Source organism: Zingiber officinale, chromosome 11B, assembly GCF_018446385.1.
Source record: "Zingiber officinale cultivar Zhangliang chromosome 11B, Zo_v1.1, whole genome shotgun sequence".
Classification (NCBI taxonomy): domain Eukaryota; kingdom Viridiplantae; phylum Streptophyta; class Magnoliopsida; order Zingiberales; family Zingiberaceae; genus Zingiber; species Zingiber officinale.
The window spans coordinates 76,196,899-76,217,740 of NC_056007.1; the positions used below are offsets into that span (position 1 = coordinate 76,196,899).

General features: G+C 36.4%; 1 protein-coding gene across 1 annotated transcript; it reads left to right on the top strand.

Annotated features, from left to right (window-relative positions):
• Positions 1-2,425: 2,425 nt before the first annotated feature.
• On the top strand, positions 2,426-11,985 carry LOC122034203 (methylcrotonoyl-CoA carboxylase beta chain, mitochondrial-like). Its single transcript, XM_042593345.1, has 10 exons — positions 2,426-2,770; positions 2,880-2,999; positions 5,842-6,276; positions 6,413-6,503; positions 6,800-7,035; positions 7,128-7,292; positions 9,248-9,322; positions 10,544-10,675; positions 11,287-11,343; positions 11,711-11,985. The coding sequence occupies exons 1-10, from the start codon at positions 2,591-2,593 to the stop codon at positions 11,912-11,914; spliced, it is 1,695 nt and encodes a 564-aa protein (XP_042449279.1). The 5' UTR covers positions 2,426-2,590; the 3' UTR covers positions 11,915-11,985.
• The last annotated feature ends 8,857 nt before the right edge of the window (positions 11,986-20,842 follow it).

Below are 20,842 nucleotides of genomic sequence, written 5' to 3' on the forward strand. Positions count from 1 at the left end.
TTTTCTTCCTTCTAGCCTATTACCATTACCGGTAGTATGTAAAAAAAGTTGGTGACACAAAAATCTGTATGCTATATCTCCTCACGAGTAATCAAAGAACCTCATCAGGTTATCAATGTAAGATATAATAAATCGAGGAGTGAAATAGTTACCAACAAGAAAAATAATACAATTAAATAGAAGACAAATAAACAACCTAACAAAATCATCCACTTTAGAATCCTTCTATGATCCAGCTAATACAAGCATTTTATCATAAATTGTAGTCTTATTTATGTTGTCGACTTTTCCTCCAAATAATCGAGCCATAAATTTGGACTCCATGCCGGCATGCAAATCAATAGGTTGCCTCACATGGACCAAACCAAGGATGATGCAAAACTCGGTCGATGTGAATGGAACTACAATATTGTCACCAAACAAGAAAGAACGTGAAGACTGCTGAAATCTGTTTAATATTAAATCTATTCTGGTACTACTAATTGGCATCTCGAGAATCTCGAGTCATGGAGCGAGTGGAGTGCTTATGATCCTCTCTTTTTTGCTTATTACCCAAATTGGGTAACACTTCATCCAACCCAACTTTGAAATATGTTGGTGAACAACGAGAATATGATTGTTTGCTACTTTTGCTCTTGCTCTTCTTCACATATTTCCCCTTAACCTCCTTTCTTTTAATAGCTATGGTTTTCTTTCTTATTTCTGCATAAAAATAAATTACATAACAATTCATAACATAAATGATAATCCATGGAAAATATGAGCATTAAAGTGCTTAAATTGAGTATATTATTCAATTTATTGATAATCACTACACAACAATCACATATCTCATTCAATCATTCAATTTAAAAAGATAAAACACAAACATATTCATAAAATAGGTTATAATTAGAACAATCCAGAACTCATTTTTATTCAAATTACCAAAATCAACCACATTCAAATAATAAGAACAATTTATAATTTATACCATAAAGTACAAGTCATGAAAAATATGGGCATCAAAACACTTAAATTGAGTATATTATTCAGTTTTTTGCTAATCAATACACAAAATTAACATATATCTTTCAATTATTTAATTGAAGAAGATAAAACACAAACAAAATCATAAAATTACAATTCGAATATCAAAACTAATTTTATTCTAACTAGTAGATTGGACAACATAAAAGATTTGAACTATTTATCCATTCATACTCTAATGTACAAACCCTAAATATTTTGGGCATTAAAGTGCTTAAATTGAGTATATTATTCAATTTATTGATAATCAATATTCAAAACTAACATATATATTTTAATTCAATTGAAGAAATTGAAGAAGATAGAATACAATTCAAACATCAAAACCAATTTTATTCTAGCTAGCAGAATAAACAACACCACTAATTATAACAATTTATCTATTCATATCATAAAGTACAACCCTACATATTTTGTGCATCAAAGTACTTAAATTGAGTACATTACTCAGTTTATTGATAATCACTACAAAATTTATGCATATCACATTCTTGAATTGAAGAAGATGTAATACAAACTCATTCATATAATTATAATGCAGACACCTAAACCTAATTTCATTGAACTTCAACTTCACAAAATCGAAAACACTCATGAAGTAAAACTTCAATTTTTTGCAGAGGAATAACAAATTAGTCGAAATCTAGGGCACACAAATTTTACTTACCGATGATTTCAGGGTTTAAGATGGTTTAGTTGGGTTACACCGCCTCTTTGAATTTTGCCTTGAACATAGATGGAGATGGTTTAGGCACAAAGTCGGGGAGTGCGTCACGGATAGTTTGGAGTCACGAAGGCGTAGTGTATCTCCGAGGTTTAGAGTCATGGAGGAGGAGTCAGACGTTGGGAGAGACATGAGTAGCTGTGTATTTTAAATCAAGGGCAATATGATAATTTTGCTAAGATTAGGGAGCTAAAATAAATAAATTGATTTGGTTAGGTATTAAAAATAAATTTATATTGACATGGAGATTGAATGTCAATGTTTAAGTTTGTATGGAGATTTAAAGATAATTTACTGATATTTTGGTGCAAATGAATCATTCTGAACGTAGAAAATTACATGGGCTACAACGGAGGCCATATTGGAAGCCCAAACACCTTTTATTCATATTAACATTTCTAGGCTCAAATCAACAGGACTTTTTTATCAAGATACGTCGTCATCGGGAATTAATCAAGAAATTCACATATACAATTTGGTCAATTAGTAAATTGGCCGAAACTTGGCCTGTTCATCTTGATCACGCAAGCCGAGTCAGCGTCCAGTCCACACTTCCCACATTCACTTATCCAAAGCCTTAAAATCCCTTTAATTATTTTAATCTCCTCCAGAAAAATATTAGAATGGTATAATCATCTGGATAATAGTTAGTCCGTTCCTAGTTCGGAGATAAATCACAGACAGTCAAATTGACAGAGGGGTCTTTATGTAATTGAGGAAGGAAGGAAGGAAGGAAGGAAGGAAGGAAGAGGATGAACCTTCTTTGATTGCTTCCGCAATCGATAACGCAGTCCGTCCAAACTTCCAAATTTTGGGGTGGTCGATCGAAGGAGGGGCATGCTAAGAGCTGTTACTAAGCGATCGTGGAGAGGTCTCCCACGTCGCCACTGCCAGGCGACGCAGCCCTTCTGCTCCGCCGTGCTGCCTGATGGCATCGACCGAAACACCGACGCCTTTTCTCGCAACTCCGCGGCCGTTCGGGACCTCGTCTCCCAACTCAAATCCAACATCCATAAGGTTTTCTTCCCGCAGCGCCGCGCCCTCAATCTCACTCCCTCTGTCTATAATGTCCAGGGATTTGGGGGCCTTTTGCCTTCTCTAAATGCTTCGTTGATGTCGCGGCCAGGTCCTTGGCGGCGGAGGCCATCGAGCTGTCGAGAGGAATAGGAACCGAAATAAGCTGCTTCCCAGGGAGCGGATCGACCGGATAATCGATCCTGGGTCTTCGTTTCTTGAGCTGTCTCAGGTAGTGTCGTGGAATCTGGATTAAATTTAAAGGGCATGATTTTTTTGTAATGCTCGACTTATTTATTGGCATACCTCGTAAAGGAAAACTGGCATGGCGTGATATGTTTTTACAAGTAGCGACTGGGTTGGTCTCGTTGAAGTTGCTAGCCTAATTTGCATGAATATGCTTTTTGTGATAGAGATCTGAATGCAATGCTAATAATTAATTTGAATTTTGCATCCAGCAGTATCTGAGCAAAAGCTAGTTCAGTTGTCACTATTCCATATTTCACCGATAAGGCATTTACCTAACCATAACATGATACCATGATAACAATCCTTTCTTGCACAGCAAAATGCTTCACCACTTCCAGCAAATAAAATCCTTGCTGGAGCTTAGATCCCACTACAAATTTCCCAAAGCAGCAATATTATGTGCTTACAAGTCAATGACTCCAAGAGCTCCATCAAATGACAAGAATGGCTATTGTCCATGTATTCCATCCAAGAAACAGTTTATACCTTCAAATTGCAATTTGCTTTCAACAATTATCTCTGTTAATCAATCCATTTTAGGCTTTGGAAAATTGAAAAACATACAACTGTGACCTTTCAGGTTTGCCAGCTTATTTTTGAATTTTCAATGTGGTTTATGATCTTCTGTTAACCATTGATTTAGTCATAGAGGAACATCCTTGTGTTCAAAAGAAAGGAACCACATTTACATCCCTGTTTTTGTGCCAATTGTCGGGCATTATTTTATATCTTCTTGAATAGAGACCAATCAGAATTGTTAAATTAGATTGGTTGAGAGTTTGAATCCGTAGAAAAGAAGTTTGAGATTGATAACATTCTGATTTTAGGTTAACAGAAGATGCCAACATCATTATGTAATTCTAAACATGTGGAGCCTCTAGGTGTTGTACTTATTTTAACCCATTCAAGAAAACAATTGTTTCATTTGTTCTTACTGTTCCTGCAAAGAAACCTGCTGCTGTAGGAGATGAAATGATATGGAGATCAAAAATTCCTTTTACATAAACCTCTACAGCTTGGGCACTTTTTCCTATAGTTTTCAGGGGTACAATTAAGTTATGTAAGAATAGAAGTTCTTGTATCCATCCACTCAGAGTATAGGAAAACTTCTATTGCTCATAAGGTTGTCAAGCAATCTGAAATTATGTGAAGCATGACAATTAAAGGCAAGTTTAACCTCACCATATGAGAGGAATCCCCAATATAGAAAGTTAGAAACTGACCAAAGTTGCTGAACACTACAACAACAACAACAATCAAGCATTTTCCCACTAGGTGGGGTCGGCTGTATGAATCCTTTTATGCCATTGAGCTCTATCTCCTATATTTAAATAAATTTTATCTTGTTTTATTGTTGCTAACCTTCCTCTTCCTCGTTTGATATGCATGTTTATCATAGTTTCACATTAGACATTTATTGGTGCCAATACGTGACCATTACGTTCTAGCGTACAGTTTTAACGATTTTTCTCTCTAATGCTCTCATTTCTTATTTTGTCCATTACATCCATCTTAACATCCTCATCCTTCAACTTATTCTCATCTTCGCTCAGTGTACAAATATACCTTGATTTCGACCCATAGCATGTAAGTGCGGTTTTAGATTTCGTTATAAGTTTATCATTTTAATCATGTTACTACTCGACTTCCATTCTCAACAATTATTCTAATCCACGCCTTTTGTATAAAACTATGTAAACATTAAAATGATCCTAAATATTAAATTTCCTGGTTTGTTCCTCATATCTTAACAATTGTTTCATTACTTGCTAAATTATTACTTGTTAAATATACTATTAGTCATCTATCCTTAAAATCTTTCATTCTACTTATAAGTCTTTCGCTAGTTGAAGATTTACTCTCATATCATCTAAACAACATACTATGTCTAAATAAACTTGATGCGCTAGTTTGAGTCGTCTAGTGTAAAAGATAGGGACTTAGAATCCTTCAATGTATACCTTGTAAGATTGACTGCGCATTGCGATCCCTAAGTCTTTATGTTTATATATCCTAATATATAGTACGTTACATCCTCTATTTCTAACATTCTCTAAATATCAATCTATATATTTTCCATCATAGCTTTTTCTATAATGTAATTCGATGTGTCAATCTTGTTTTTTTCAATTAATTATCTAAGAGATGTATATAAATTATGTCGACCTATATCCGTCAGGGAACCAATTGATTGTACATGTCTCTATTGTCTCCTTTATTTTCTCACTTTCCCAAAGTTTCATAGTATGACTCATTAGTTTAATACCCCTATAGTTTGCACAATTTATTATGTATCCATTTTTTTTTTCAATATCATATTAAATAATTTTAAGCCTCAATACCTTGTTTCTCTATCGGATTATCTATCAACTGGTTCAACGGCTTTTCCATTGTGCATTTCATTTAAAGTTTGTTTTACTTCTGAAGTTTGAATTCTACGATAAAAACTAAAATTTCTATGCTCATTTGACCTAATTAAATTACCTAAATTAAGTTGGTCACCTAAACCTTCATTAAAAAGTTAATGAAAATACCTCTTCATCAAAGTTGCTGAACACTAATTCTGTAAATTAAATGAAGCTGTTCTAGAAGAACTGAAAGATACATGAGGATCTGCCATAACAGGTATTGGATAGGCTGCCACTTGCATATAAAATGCCTAAATGGCTCCTCTCCTTATCCTTGTTTTTGAGAACAATCTTGCTCCCTTTTTTTGTTGAAAAGGAACTGACATTTTACACCTGGTATTTAGAAGACTAATGTGTTTCTTTACCTCTTTCAAACATGTCTGCCTAAGTTTTCACTTTTTTAATGCGTTCATGAAGCTTGCAGGATTTGACCTATATGAAGATGCATTACCTTCAGGGGGAATTATTACTGGAATAGGACCTGTGCATGGGCGGCTGTGCATGTTTGTAGCAAATGATCCCACTGTTAAGGGTGGGACATACTACCCCATTACTGTTAAGAAGCATCTAAGAGCGCAAGAAATTGCTGCTGAATGTAATTTGCCATGCATATATATTGTTGACAGTGGGGGTGCTAATCTTCCAAGACAAGCTGATGTCTTTCCTGACCGGGACAACTTTGGTAGGATATTTTATAACCAAGCCAAAATGTCTGCTGACGGCATACCCCAGATTGCCCTGGTTGTAGGTTCTTGTACTGCTGGTGGTGCTTATATACCTGCAATGGCTGATGAAAGTGTCATTGTCAAAGAGAATGGAACAATATTTCTAGCTGGACCTCCTCTTGTGAAGGTTTGTGTTGCCTCAACCTTTTGTTCTGCATTTTGTTCCAATTGTGTCTTATCCCATTTAGTAACAATAACTACTTTCATCGAACTTTAAGCGCACCTTAAAACCCTAGGTTATTCTGAAGGATCAATTTTCATAGGCTGCTACAGGTGAAGAGGTGTCTGCCGAGGATTTGGGAGGTGCATCCATGCATTGTAAGGTATCAGGAGTATCAGATCATTTTGCAGAAGGTAGGCCTCTGACACTTCCTAATCAATTTGGTACTGCAACCAATTTGTCTCTGCTAGACCAATTTTTTGGAATGATTTTTGTTGTGAATGCACTTTGAAATTGTCTTGTGGGATTATTGCCTTTGTTTCTTAACCAATCAGTCACCCACTTAACATTTCAGCTTCCACTAAACAATTTCTTGATTCCATTTTCTCCTCCTTTTATTTATTTATTTATTTATTTTCATTTTGTTATATGAAGCTAAAAGCTATTCGTTCTAAGTTCTGATGATCTTCATGAATGCAACATGATGCAGATGAAATTCATGGCCTGACAATTGGGAGAAATATAGTTAAAAACCTACACATGGCTGGGAGATGGGCAAATAGTTCACCAAACATCTCTTCTTTTTATAAAGATCCATTATATGATGAGAAGGAACTTCAATTGATAGCACCTGTTGATCAGAAGCAGCCCTTTGATATTAGATCTGTGATTTCTCGCATTGTTGATGGAAGCGAATTTGAAGAATTCAAGAAGTTATATGGCACAGTAAGATCTTCAAAACTACTTGATTCTCATTACATTTTCTTTTGCATTTGTAGTTCTGCGAATATAGTAATATTAACTAGGTTTTACTCTAGACACTTGTGACAGGTTTCGCAAGAATCTATGGACAACCAGTTGGAATAATCGGAAATAATGGCATATTGTTTATTGAATCTGCTCTAAAAGGATCTCATTTTATTGAGTTATGTGCACAGCGTAGTATTCCTTTGATATTTCTTCAGAATATCACTGGATTTATGGTACGCCCTTCTATCTGTCTTCTCATTGTATATTGTGCTACTTTAGCAACTAAACATCTGCATGTTCCAAATCACATGCTGGAATGCTAGTATTGTATATGGTTCTGAAATAGTTTAAACTTTGCTTGTACTTTCTCATTTTGTAATAGGATGAAGCCATTTGATGCTTAGCAATGGCAATTAAAGTATCTATCTATTCCTTTCCCGAAGTTTCGTCTCCCATGCTCCTCTACATTAAAATTACGTTTTTTTTTTGGTTTTTTTAGTCATTTTTTTCCACTTATGTGGCATACTTGTCTAATCATTAATCTTTAGGAGTATTTTTTGGAACAAAGAAGGGAAGTCTTTGCGCAACGGTAAAGTTGTTGCTTTGTGATCAAAAGGTCACATGTTCGAATCTTGGAAACAACCTCTTGCAAAAAGCAGGATAAGACTGCGTACAATGAATCCTTCCTCGGGACGTCGCATGGCTATAGCTTCGTGCATTGGGCTGCCCTTTTTTAGTATTTTATGGAACGAAGCAACAATTTTGATTGATTATGTGAAGATATGGTAGAATGCATCACTTAGTGGAGTGATCAAAATAAACTGTTTGTTGTATCTAGACATGCAAGATTTATCAAAAAGCTATTTATTTGGTGAATGTTACCTATATATCCATCTCTAGGTATTTAGACAATATTCTAATAAAATCTAGACATCACTTCTCATTGAGAAATTGACTTTTGAACCAACCAGTTCCTTGTTAAAAAGCAAGAAGTGAGGATCGGATAAAACTCCACCTCTTAATCTCTAAGTGAGGATTCTTAAAATACGGTTACTTACTAAGAGGTTTTCCACCTAAATGGTTCGGCATTTTGGGATAGATTGGTCTCTCCTGGGCTTTAACTTGGTGCCATAATCAATCCCTCCCCTCTGGTTATGTTGAACCTGATGTGCATGTGAAAGGGTGGGAGACCAGGAGAGTATAAGAAGCTCCAACTCTTAATCCCACATCTCCAAATTAGAGTTCCAAATACCAAGAGGTTCCTACCGAAGTCCTTACTATTTTGGGTTAGATTGGACTCCCTCTTTAGCTCTCTCATTACCATCCCCTTTGTCCCCGGGGTCATGGTGCCGTGATAGGACATCCAGGTTGTCACCAGACACCCGTTGTTCGAATCCAGCTACGGCGTATTTGCAGAAATTTTCTTTCAAATGGGGGGCGTAATCAAAGGATGCTGAGCTTCTGGGTTAGCCGTCGCGTGCGCTTCTCGATTTATCCTGATGATTGATGGAAAACTACTGTGGGACCGAGCCGATCATCCCAGGGATAGTCAATGAGACTAACTGGAATTATCATTTTTCATTGCCATCCCCTTTGTTTGGTTACTGACTGTGTATTTGTATAGGCATAGGGAAGCAGAGAGAGGTGGAATTTAAAAGGCAACAAAATTCTCCATCATTAATGCACTCCTATCCTTGGTTTGCTTTCCTTTGCAATCAGCTACATTCTTATGTGTTGTATGTCATATCACCTGATGAGAGCTTTATTCTAGCATTGGAGCCTGAATGCTTGCAACGCTAAAAAAAGATATCTTTCCTTCATAGCATGGTCCTTGCCAATGTGCAGCAAATGCCATCATGATCAACCATATCATATTCTGTTCACATGTACATTTCAAGTATGTTCTAGGCACTTGTATATTAAGAGTGGTGATCAAGAATGTGCTGGTAAATAAACTGTGTTCCACCTGAATATTTCATTGTCCTGCTAGTTTTATGTGTCATGCCAGCAACTCATGTTACTCACACATATATTATGTGATTATTTTCTAATCCTTTCTGGACACATTTTAGATCTTAAAAAGAATTGTTTACCTAATATGCTGCTAGTTCTACTTTTTAAAAAATCTTATATGATGAATGGATCCTATGTTATATAATGTTTACCATTAATATGTGCTGGTGGGCAGGTTGGATCAAAGTCTGAGGCAAATGGTATTGCTAAAGCTGGAGCCAAAATGGTTATGGCTGTTTCCTGTGCAAAGGTCTCTTCTATTTCCATTTCTTTTATATTGGACATTCTATATTCTTCCTAACAAGGTTGTGTTTGTAAATATCAACCACTATAGATAGTTAGATGGATACACTCAAATTTTTGAGTGGTGATCTGCTTTTGTCCGATTAGAACGCTTTTGTCCGATTAGAACTTATGTTTCCTGGATACTGAACCTACTTGTAATACTCACCATTTTTGTGTTCAAGTTGCACTAGTTAACAGTACCTTACAAATTTAGATCTTTAGTACGAGTCTGAGGATATATACTCATTTTTTGGATGGCTAATTTCATATGTTGTGCATTTGAACTATGAAAATATAACGACAAAGATGTACATTGAACTCTGTGTTCAGCTATTTTACTACTAATAATTCTTAAATTTTTTGCTGCTTTTTTAATTGTAGAATTATGTGTTGTCTCGCTATATCCTTCATACCTTCAACTCTAATATTGGTTCATTTAAAAGTTAATTAATGTGCCTCAATTTATAAATGTGATGAGGAATTGTCCATTCTGTTTTCTTGATGTACAAGTAGGTAAAAACTTGCTTCTCTTGTTCCCAGCCACATGATGCCCTCACCATTCAAGGAGTCAACCATAGTTGAATATTATATTGTACCTCAACAATACTTGTACCAAAGGCTTACATTAATGCTTGGTCCGCCAGGAAGAAACCGTGTTAATCCCCAACACTTAGGATTTGCTACATGGATCTTATCCCAAATCTTCAATCTACACTAGATATACTATTATCGTTATTGAAATCTCTACCTTATATAGCTCCAATCCTAATCTATTTGACTTGTCTAACTATAAAATCTTTGATCATCTTTGAATTTTTCCAAGCAACTTAATATATTTTTATTTCTAAATTGCTCAATACTCTAATCCATAAAATGTGGTGAACTGTATCAATACTGTTATAACTTTCCTTTTAGCCTTATCCAACACAAACTGAATCAATTATTTGTATGTTCGATGCTTGTTTAGGGTATTTATTGATGATCTATAGCAGGTTGTCTTATACTGAGTCGTAAGCTGCTGCTATATAAAGACTAGAGAATCTAATCGTTGATATGACTGGTCTATTCCAATTGTTTTCAAGATATATGGTTTTGCTTCCGAATTATGACTCTCTTCCATTTTATACTTCACAAGGAAGACAAATTTTGCTGATCAAATAGTTTTTCTTGTGGAAATTTTTTGCAGGTTCCTAAGATAACAATAATTATTGGTGGAAGTTTTGGTGCTGGGAATTATGGAATGTGTGGACGAGCATACAGTCCCAACTTCTTGTTTCTATGGCCTACTGCGAAGATATCTGTGATGGGTGGCATGCAGGTAGCAGATAACTCCTTTACCTATATACCTAAGTCTTCAATGAATAGGCCATAGTTATAGGGACGCCAATTAGGTAGATTTTAGCTGGGTATCTACCAAGTGAACCAGGCGAAAAGTCAGAAGAGTGGGACAATTAGATCAGCCTAGCTGAGAGGACTTGATAGATCAAGTAGACAAGGCAGCACAAGTGAACTAAGTGGAATATTTCTTGAATAACTCGGCAAAGCCGAGGTAAATACCTTCCTTATGTGCTAGTCACTATTCCAAAGGATAGTAGCCGCCCGTGATTTACCTCCTCCGTGTTGGCCTGAGACGGGTTGGCGGGGGCGCTGGGGGCGAGCATATTCGCCTTTTGCCACAATATTAGCACTGGGTGGACAAATTCTTTATTGATTTCATACTATTCCTACTAAATCCATGTAGAATGGCTTATCTTATTCTATCCCATAAATTAAATTAAATTGTGCACGTTTCTATTCCTTCCATATACTTTATGGAAATTTTTGTTCAATTCTATTTCATGATTCAAACACACTGTAAATACTCGATTATCAGGTGCCTTACCTTTGATGATAACCTTGCCACACTTTCGTTGTTGTTTACTTTCTCAGGCTGCTGGTGTTCTTGCCCAAATTGAGAGGAGCAACAAGAAAAAACAAGGAATTGAGGTAATTGTTAATTTTTTATTCCAGCATCATATACAAGTTGAAGGCATTTTCTGAGCAAGGAAAGGGGAAGGTAGGAAGTCTAGCTTGCTCTATTGTTCATAGAACATGAACATCTATGCATATTCAGGTGGTAATATAGTGCACAAAATGCTCTCCTACCATATATATTGCAGCATGCTGCTTTATCTTCTGTCCCAAATTATATTTAGTTGGTTCAATATCCTTAAAACCATATCTCTGCTCCTTTTTTTTTTAACCCAAATAAACAAAACCTAAGGAAATTCTCTTTGAAGTAAATCAACTATGTGATCCATAGTTTTCTTTCTTAATTTTCTTTCTTTTCCCTCTTTTTTCCTGTTGAATGCAGTGGACCAAGGAAGAAGAGGAGAAATTTAAGAGCAAGGTTGTAGAGGCATATGACAAAGAAGGAAGCCCCTATTTCTCCACTGCAAGGCTGTGGGATGATGGCATCATCGACCCCTCTGACACTAGAAAGGTCGTTGGCCTCTGTCTTTCTGCTTCAACTAAGCCTGTTCCTCAGGATACCAAATATGGTGTCTTCCGAATGTGACCATAAATAATGTTATATGAATGACCAAATGTACCATCATTTGTCTTGGAATAAACGAACTGTTTTATTTATTTGTTTTGAATTTTGATATTCTTAAAATGTCTTCTGGACCTTGAAGTTTATTGGGATTGGGATTGGGATTAAAAGGTCACCTTAGAATTTGTAGTTATTTATATATTCCAGTGTTGCTGTGTCATCTTTGAATTTCAAAGCAGTTTTATCGATAGAATTTTATCCACCATCAAACTTTGGAACTCGATCTCCAGAAGGATTGGAGGAACCAGCTACTTCCACATTAAAGCAGAGGGTAAGTGGTATTGCTAGTAGTTTCTTCTCTAGAATCTGAACTTGATAGGATAAAACAAGAGCTTGAAATGGTGCAGATAAAGGAAAAGGAAGCCAGAGACAAGATGGTGGTGGTGCCCATGTTATTGCAACAGAACTGGTGAACTAGATCGAGCTAGATCAGCTGCACTGATTGCACAACAACAACTACTACTACAAAAGGTCAAGGGAGTGATCAGTGGAGCTAGCAGAATCCCCTGCAAACACCACATGGACCAAATTACAGGTAGCTTTGAAGGAAAAAGCAGCAGCCAAAGAATCAGAAAAGCTGGCATATGCAGCAATACTGAAAGTTCTGCAGTAGAGTGAGCAGGCTGCGAAAATGAGGGTCTTCGACTCTGTGCCGAAGGTGATCCTTCCACCAGATCAATACTTCACTCTCAGCAAAAGAGTCCATTAATCTAGCGGCTGCTCTTGCACAGATTGATGAGGCCAAGATACCGACCAGGTCCAGGAAGAAAAATTGGATGTAGAACAGGAACTGAGAGAATGGAGGGCCGAACTTGAACAGCAAAGAAAAGCTAACGATGCAGTTAAAGCTTCATCGAGTCCCCTAGGAAGTCCACAATGATGAACTCAAAAGCATTACTAAGGAAGATAAGGATGATGCAGTTCATGCTAGGCTAGGAGAGATTGAATCTGGTGTGTTAGTTAACAAGGAGAAATCATTCTTTCCAAAATTGGTTCATCTGTTGTCCATTTAATTTGCATGATTATTTTGAAGCTTGACTTTGTCTGTACATGTTCATCGAATTCATTCTTCAATATATATAAGCGATTCAAAGGACACAATGGAAGAACGACAGGCAAACGAAAGCTAAATTGAATCTAAACTATTAATTAACAAAGACACAGACTATTCGCACAAATTGAGTTATCTGCAAAGATCTACCATCAAATAATGATATCTAGAAAGAGCAGTAACTCTCGTTGCCATGCATGAATGAAACGATCTAACTAAAAATCAATGAGTCAGTGGCCCACGCCGGGACTGTGTCCTGGGTTCGTCGGTCGTACACCTTCATTGCCCACTACGACACCATTACTGTCGCCTTGTTCCTCGCCGGGTGCAATGCTGCCTTGCAATAAAGCAGTTGCTTTATTACTAGTAAAGTTCTCTACTTGCATTGAGCCTCCGCCATTGATCGTTAGTCTGGTGTCATCTTCCGCCGTCTTCAGAAATCTTGCTTCAACAGGGGAGCGAGTTAACAGAAAAATTATTGTCATTATCACTGAAACATACCTAATCTTGAAAGCCATCTGGTCCATGGAATAGAAAAATATTTGAGAGAGAAAGAGAGACGGCCGGTTATATGCTTGACGCTACTTAAGTTTGATGCTTAATTCTTCTCTCTTTAGTGCAGCAATGGAAGCTGTTAAGCGGCCTTATATAAAAAGTGTTTCTGATTACTGCGCGTTTTCCCAGAAGCCATCCCAACTAGTAAGCCACTTCTCCTCCTGCACATGCTTTGCAAATCATGAAAGATTCTTGTACGTAGTTAGGGAGTTAGTATGCAAGACGGATTCTCTGGTCCGTAAATGATCATTCATTTTATGGATTGGTCTATTTCAATGAATTTCATTATTTAAATAGATGAAGTCCATCGTAGTCCACCAATTATAAGTAGTGAACCATCCTCTAGTGCGGACTAGAGGATCCCGCCTGGTTAGTTTGGACCCTTAGAATTGATAAATTATAAAGGTGATTGATCCATGTAAGTTTATTATAAAATTTGTTGATGTATGATATATGATCTCGTTCAAAAGTAGAGAGATGGCTGGTTGAGAAGATAGCTCATGTTGACAGCTTGAAGACTCTGATTCAGTAAAAAAGTGACTCCGAGCGGTCCTGTGTGTCAAAAGGAACGTTAGTAACTTGGCTAGGGACGAGTTCCTGGTGTAGGTCATCCAACGTTCAAATTAGTGATCGAGTTGAATATATGAACAGTAGTTATGAGTGTGTAAAATTATATAGCATCGCATATCTCCGTTTGTAGATGGAGACTTCCTTTTATAATGTTACTATTTGTTTGCGTACGAATCTCAAAGCGTTTTCAAAAAAGGATAAACTAAAAAGATACTCTGACACATTTTCCAAAATGGACTCGTAATCTCTATGTTTGACAGAGAGGAAGCTTCTAATGTACAGCTTACATGCAGAATATTTTCTGTCCTCCGTGATGCAAGATGCCAAAAAATAATACGAGGTCGTTGGGATAAGGGATCAGGTTCAGCTCAAGGCATAGGCCATTATATTGGGGCCCTATTATATTGGGGCCCATAAATTATATATATATATATATATATATATATATATACCTATATAAATTAAATATGAATATTAATTTAAAAACATATGAGTATGAATATTAAATATTTAAAATTATAGTTAAAATAAATTTTAGTTGAGATTTATTTTTATCGGTAATCTTAATTTTTTACTAGCTAAATTATATTTGATAAAAAATTTGAAATTTTTTATAGATTAAATTTGGATCATTTTTTTACTCATGTTAGATTTAATTGATAATTTTAATTTTTTACTATTAAAATTAGCTTTAGTTGGTATTTTTTTTATTTTTATTAAAATTTAATTAGTAATTTTATATTTTTAATGATAAAAATTTAATTTATTAATCAAAATTAAATTTTGTTAATAAATTAAAAGTATGTTACATAATTGATATATATATATATATATATATATATATATGATAAAAATAATTGTAAGTGAATATATTAATAATGTAGTATTATTTCTTCTTTTATTTTATTTTTATTTTAATTGGATGAAAATATAGACAGTTGGAATTTATAATAGTTATTTAAAGTTAAGGTGATAAAGGATAGTTCATTTTGTTGTATAGGATATTCTTTTGTATAAAGTGTCCTTGAAGTTAAAAATGATTGATATTTTAAAATTATAATTAAAATGTATATTAATATATACAATAATTATTCTTGTTTCTAAATTAGATAACATAAAATATTTTATATTTTTTAAATTTTCTAATAATAAAGTGAGGTTTGACATAAAAGATAAAATTGTTACTCATTAACTTAGTTGAGTCCTGGTATATAATTGTATATAAATAATCATTGTGATATATGAAATGTCCTTTTAAATCTTACTACGAATTAAATATTGCCCCCAGATGGTTAGTTTGATCTGATACGGTGATATTGTTACAATGGGCGGGTGTTGTGTCTCGGCAAAGTCAGAAAATGCTCTCTCTCCCCCCGGTGGCGAATCGACTTCGTTACCTCCTCGCCGAGATGGTGCGAATTGATCGTGTTGAGTGCGTGGAGTGGCAAATTCCACCTTTGCTATAATAAAATTAAATGTTTCTAATAGTATTTATTTTTTAAAATAAATAATTTTTCCACACTAATATAAAGAATGGTTGAGGCACATGAGGATCACCGTCTTGTCCAAGACTAAGTTCCTCCTGTGATCACTTATGAGGGTAACCGATTAGATTTGGACTGTGGTTTCATCGAACAAAACATCTATTTAGCCATGATCGGTAAGTGTTTCGTTTATACACGACCATAGTTTTAGTGGATGACTAAATAGAATCGTTGCATGATAGCTCCATAAGAGGACTTTACCTCACCGACTTGATTTAGAACTTCAATCATTATACCGTGCCCCGTATAGATTACAAGGAAAAATAGACCCTTTATATTAATATAAAAATAATAAAATAATAATTTTGATCAAAATTATTCCATGAGCTGCCAAACTTGTTACATTGACCTAAACTAGTAAAATTGAAATTTGTGAATCTTGTTTGTGAAATTTAGGCTTGTTAAAGATCTCAAAAAAAAAAAAAAAAACCTTAGAATAAGTGTCTAGAGAATTTAAATTTTTTACTTATTTCAGATTCATATAAACTTATGTGGGGTCCAAAAGCATTGTATGACTATTGATACAGTGATGGAGGGAAGCTTATCTGGCACGAGATCAATTATCAGGGTGGAGGTCAAAGTCAAGGCGGTCAATGCCCAGATGTCAAAGGGTCGAATGGAGGACAATCGCATGGTTATCACCGACGCCAGGATCGACGAGTTCGAGTGCCCCCCTAAGGCTGGATGGATGATCTGGCGCGATTGGACCTGATACGAGTGGGCTGGGTCAGGACGTCGCAGGACGCAATACTGACCACGGCCTACCAGCCACAGGACTCGTCATGGATGGAGTGAGTCTTGCGGCCCGAGCCACCCTGCCACTAAGCAAAGAGATTCGGCATCTCTCGACATCCTTTTGAGATAGCACGACATGAGAGCATGATCAAATCTGGATCGTGCGATTGAAACTTCTACCGTCATCAAAATATGATAATAAATATTAATTAAATAATAAGGTTAAATAGAGAATAACCTTAATAGATTTTTTGAAATTTTAGAAATTTTCTGAGAATTTTCGAGGTCGATGTGTAGGTTACGAGGATAAATATTGGGGCTAGGAGCTGTTTAGGCTACCTCATCAATGCGGAAAAGTTTTATTTTTCTTTCTTCTCCGTTCGAACCCGTGCTCGACACCTCTTCATTTCTTCTCCTCTTCCCTCTTCTTTATCTTCTTCATTCTATCCTCTCATATATCCTCCTTCGAGCTTCTTCTCTCCGCAAACACCACGATTTCCTCTTCCTTCTCCCTCTCTGGTCGTCGCTCGATTACTTGTGCCCTTTGAATTCACCCACTTCCCTTCCTCCGTCTGTCACCACCTGGTATGCCTCGATCGGATTACCGAGCAACATCGGGGACATCTCCGACACCCAACAGATCCATCAACAATTGCCAATCTACAGTTGAGCCTTTTGTCGTTATCCTGCCCATGATATCTCGCTTTCGCGTTTGCAATCAGGTAAGCTTCGATCGGTTTTAAGGATGGTTTGGATGGGATTGATGATGTTAGTTAAATGGGTTCATTCACCGATTCTAATTTTTGAAGAAGAGCTCTCTCTCCCGATCCGGAGTATGCCTCGATATTGAGAGGCCTGAATTAAGCTTCTTTATAGTGTAGATTTTCATTACAACCCCACGCTCTCAAGTGAGTGATGTGTATTGTAAGGTAAGAGAAGTAGTTGTATTAGAGACCGAATTTTAAGTGATCAATGAGATAAATTAGAGATTCATGATGATTGGGATGTGGAATGTAGGGGTAGCAACCATTGTTAGCTTCATCCCTCAGCATATTTCGGCCGCACACCTCTTGGCGGTCCAGTCTGAGGAGATCTTGTGATAAGGTAAGAAGATGGAAAAGTGATTATGTTTAAGTTGAATTGTTGTTTAGAATTAATCTAGGTCGTTAGATCAGGTAATGGATTTAATCTAGCTTGAGTTAGATCCAGTTTATTTAATTAGAGATCGAATAAAATTAAGGTTTTTTAATTGAATTTTGATTAAGCTATTGGATATCTCGAGCGCTTAATTATATTATATCATTCACAGACTTTGATTCAAGATGAGCATCTCGATCTATTTCGGAGCGATCTCCACTTTTGAGACAGTACCTTGACTTATCTTTAGATATTGTCATTTGATATGCATAGTATTTTTTAGTAGTAATGATTATATTCATATCTCGTGATCAAGATGTGTCACGTTTTGCAGCTGATTTTGCATTCATTACCATTTTGATTATTTATGCTCATTAGTGACATACCATGCCTTATGGTATACCGACTTAACATTTACCATACCTCATGTACCTAGACCTTCCTTATTGAGCCATTCATTTATTTGGTATATGTTTTATGGAGGTAGATGGTCGATTTTCATGCTTAATGTCATGCACCATCTGATGATTCGGCGTTAGCACCATTATTGTAGCCCATTATTGTTTGGCTCATCTTGATACATCACACAACCACTTATGGGTTGGTATCGTGCATGCTAGGCCGGTTTGCTGCCGGTCCACATTGGGTAGCAGACGCAGCCGTGGTACCGTCGAGGATCCCTCCTGGATTGTCTCAAGGAGATGAGCATTGAACTCCCACTTGATTTGGGGAGGATGTATCCGCAATGTCCCGTCCACTCAGGTGCCCGATCGTGAGCAGGGAAGTGCGATGTGAGATGTACTTGTACGTCGGCCTACCACACCATCGCATGTGAGATGGTCGATCATTGCACTTGTGTTCATGCATATTGGTGTGCGTATCATGTGTTAGATTTCCGACGACCTTATTATCCTTATAGGAGGTCCCGGTACAATCTCCTTTTCTTTCATGTCATTATTATAGGAGATTCAGACATATTTGTTATCGTGTTATTATTTACTATGCATGTCAACTTGGTATCCACGAGTGTTGGACTCACCCCGTTGATTTATTACTATTTTAGGTTGATGTTGTCAGGAGGTTCACTAGTCCCCACCACGCTATGGGTTTTCGTTTTGTATATTTGATTTATTTGTTATGTATTTTCTATATCGTGATGTAGGATTGTACTAAAGTTTTATCAAGTTTTGGTCTACTATCGTCGTTTTCCATTCGTTTGATTTCTCGTGGGTTTTTCCGTTGTTGTAATGGAGTAGGGCTTAATTAAATATACCTGGGGTGTTGTTACGAAGTTGAGTTAAATATAAACACGAGATTGTTTGTTTACTTTTATTGTTATTATCAGTGTTGGCGAGTGGTTTGGGTGGCAGGGCTGTAGTAAAGTTGATTATCACCAAGACAAGGGAGATCAAAATTTCCTCGATCGGGGACTCCCGGACGTGACGACGCGATAATCATACATGCCTCATAGTATGGTGTCTGTGGGTACTTTCGACAAGGCCATTTCACATATGGGTGTATCCATACCTCGAGATGCACGCCCACAGGGCTCTAAATAAGGGCTTTCAACGGAGGCAAGCGAATTCCACTATTCCACTATTGCCATTCCCTATTTTTCGATAATCGATTTGAGTTGGCGTGAGAACACGGGATCCTTCCTGTCATATGACGCCATTTGTTTGGCATAGAAGTCCACATCGGGTCATCTAGCTTTAGCAGTTTGGATAGGATCGACTATAATAAAAATACAAATACACCAAAAGAGGAAAGAAAAAGACATATATAGACTATAATAAAAATACAAATACACCAAAAGAGGAAAGAAAAAGACATAAATATATAGAAAAAAAATGATAGTGTAGATTAGAGAAAGGAAAACATCAGTCAACGATCAAGAGACAAAACTATAGTTATAAGAAAATAAAAACATATTTGAAGGAAGACAATTAGACAAAGCAAGTAGAGATTGTAACTTAACCTAAGATTTTCAAAAAGGTTGTTGTTATAGTGGGATTACAAAACTATCCTCTTTTTTTTTTTTTTTTTTTTTTTTTTTTTTTTTTGTGTTTATTAATGAGTGAATGATTCAAGTGAGTTTAGATGATATTTAAGACTTCCTCGTAACTTAGTGTGCACCCTAAAGAAAAGTGCACGGAGGCTGGTGCACCCTAAAGAGAAAAATAAAAAACACAATTTAAGAACCTTATTTAATATTTTTCTTTTCTTTATTTCATATTTGCAGAAAAGAACAAGTAGAATGTAAGCGCGACAAACTTAGATAAATCCCGTCAAACGACCCGCTCATGTGAGGTTGGAAAAGAAGTTTAATTTGGAGAAGAAGATTATCTAAAGTTCTCAGCTTTCTTCTTCGGTGAAGAAGTCTGGTGAAAGCACTGTTGGTGAGTTTGTTGTTCAGTGAAGAAGAAAGTGTCGCACAATTGCCGTTGTTATCCCTCTTCTAGAGACAAACAGAGAGAAAACTTTGATCGTGCCGTCGCCACTTCCAAAATGAAAAAAAAAAGTAAATAGGGTTAGAAATAATACCATGGGGTCTTTACTAATTTTATTTTTTTAATTATTAAAATAAAAAAAATAAGGTCCTTCAAAAAGTGAGCCTTGTGCAACGATCCCACCTGCACCTTCCTCGGGCCGACTCTGGTCCGACCGACCAAAGGATCTGACCAAATGAATACTCGGTTGAAACAATAATACGTAGTAGCTCAGAATATTGATACTTTTTAATTGTGACTATCGTATGAATTGATTTATTTGATTTTGACCCAATTCGGAGCCCTCAATTACCGTATCAATATAACATACTAAAGATTCGAATCCTTTTACGTAAGAGATCGGCACAAATCAAGAAAGATTCACTAAATAAATAGCAAAAACAAAATGAATCGGGGTTGGCGATCTCCTCTCCTGCTGTCAAGCATCAACATCGAATGGCGAGTCCAACTCCTCGGCGAATGGAGACCCAGTTGGAAGATTCTCTATGACACGTGGTACCGTCTAATTTAACACGCGAGCGACAAAGATTGTCGCGCGATAGATTCCCTTAGAATCCGAACGAAGCTCACGTGCTGCCGACTTCAAAGATTCGATTCCTATTGCCCTGCATCTTGTTTTCGTCCGCCGACAGAATCTTGCATTTTTAATTGAGTTGGAACTCATGGTGGCGGCTGGATCGTTGGTAAATATTCTCCCACGGGATCCAGATTCCGTCACGTGCATGGGCAACGTCGAATGATGCTATTTTAAAATTTTAATTATTCGAAAGGCTGCGAGAATGCATATTTA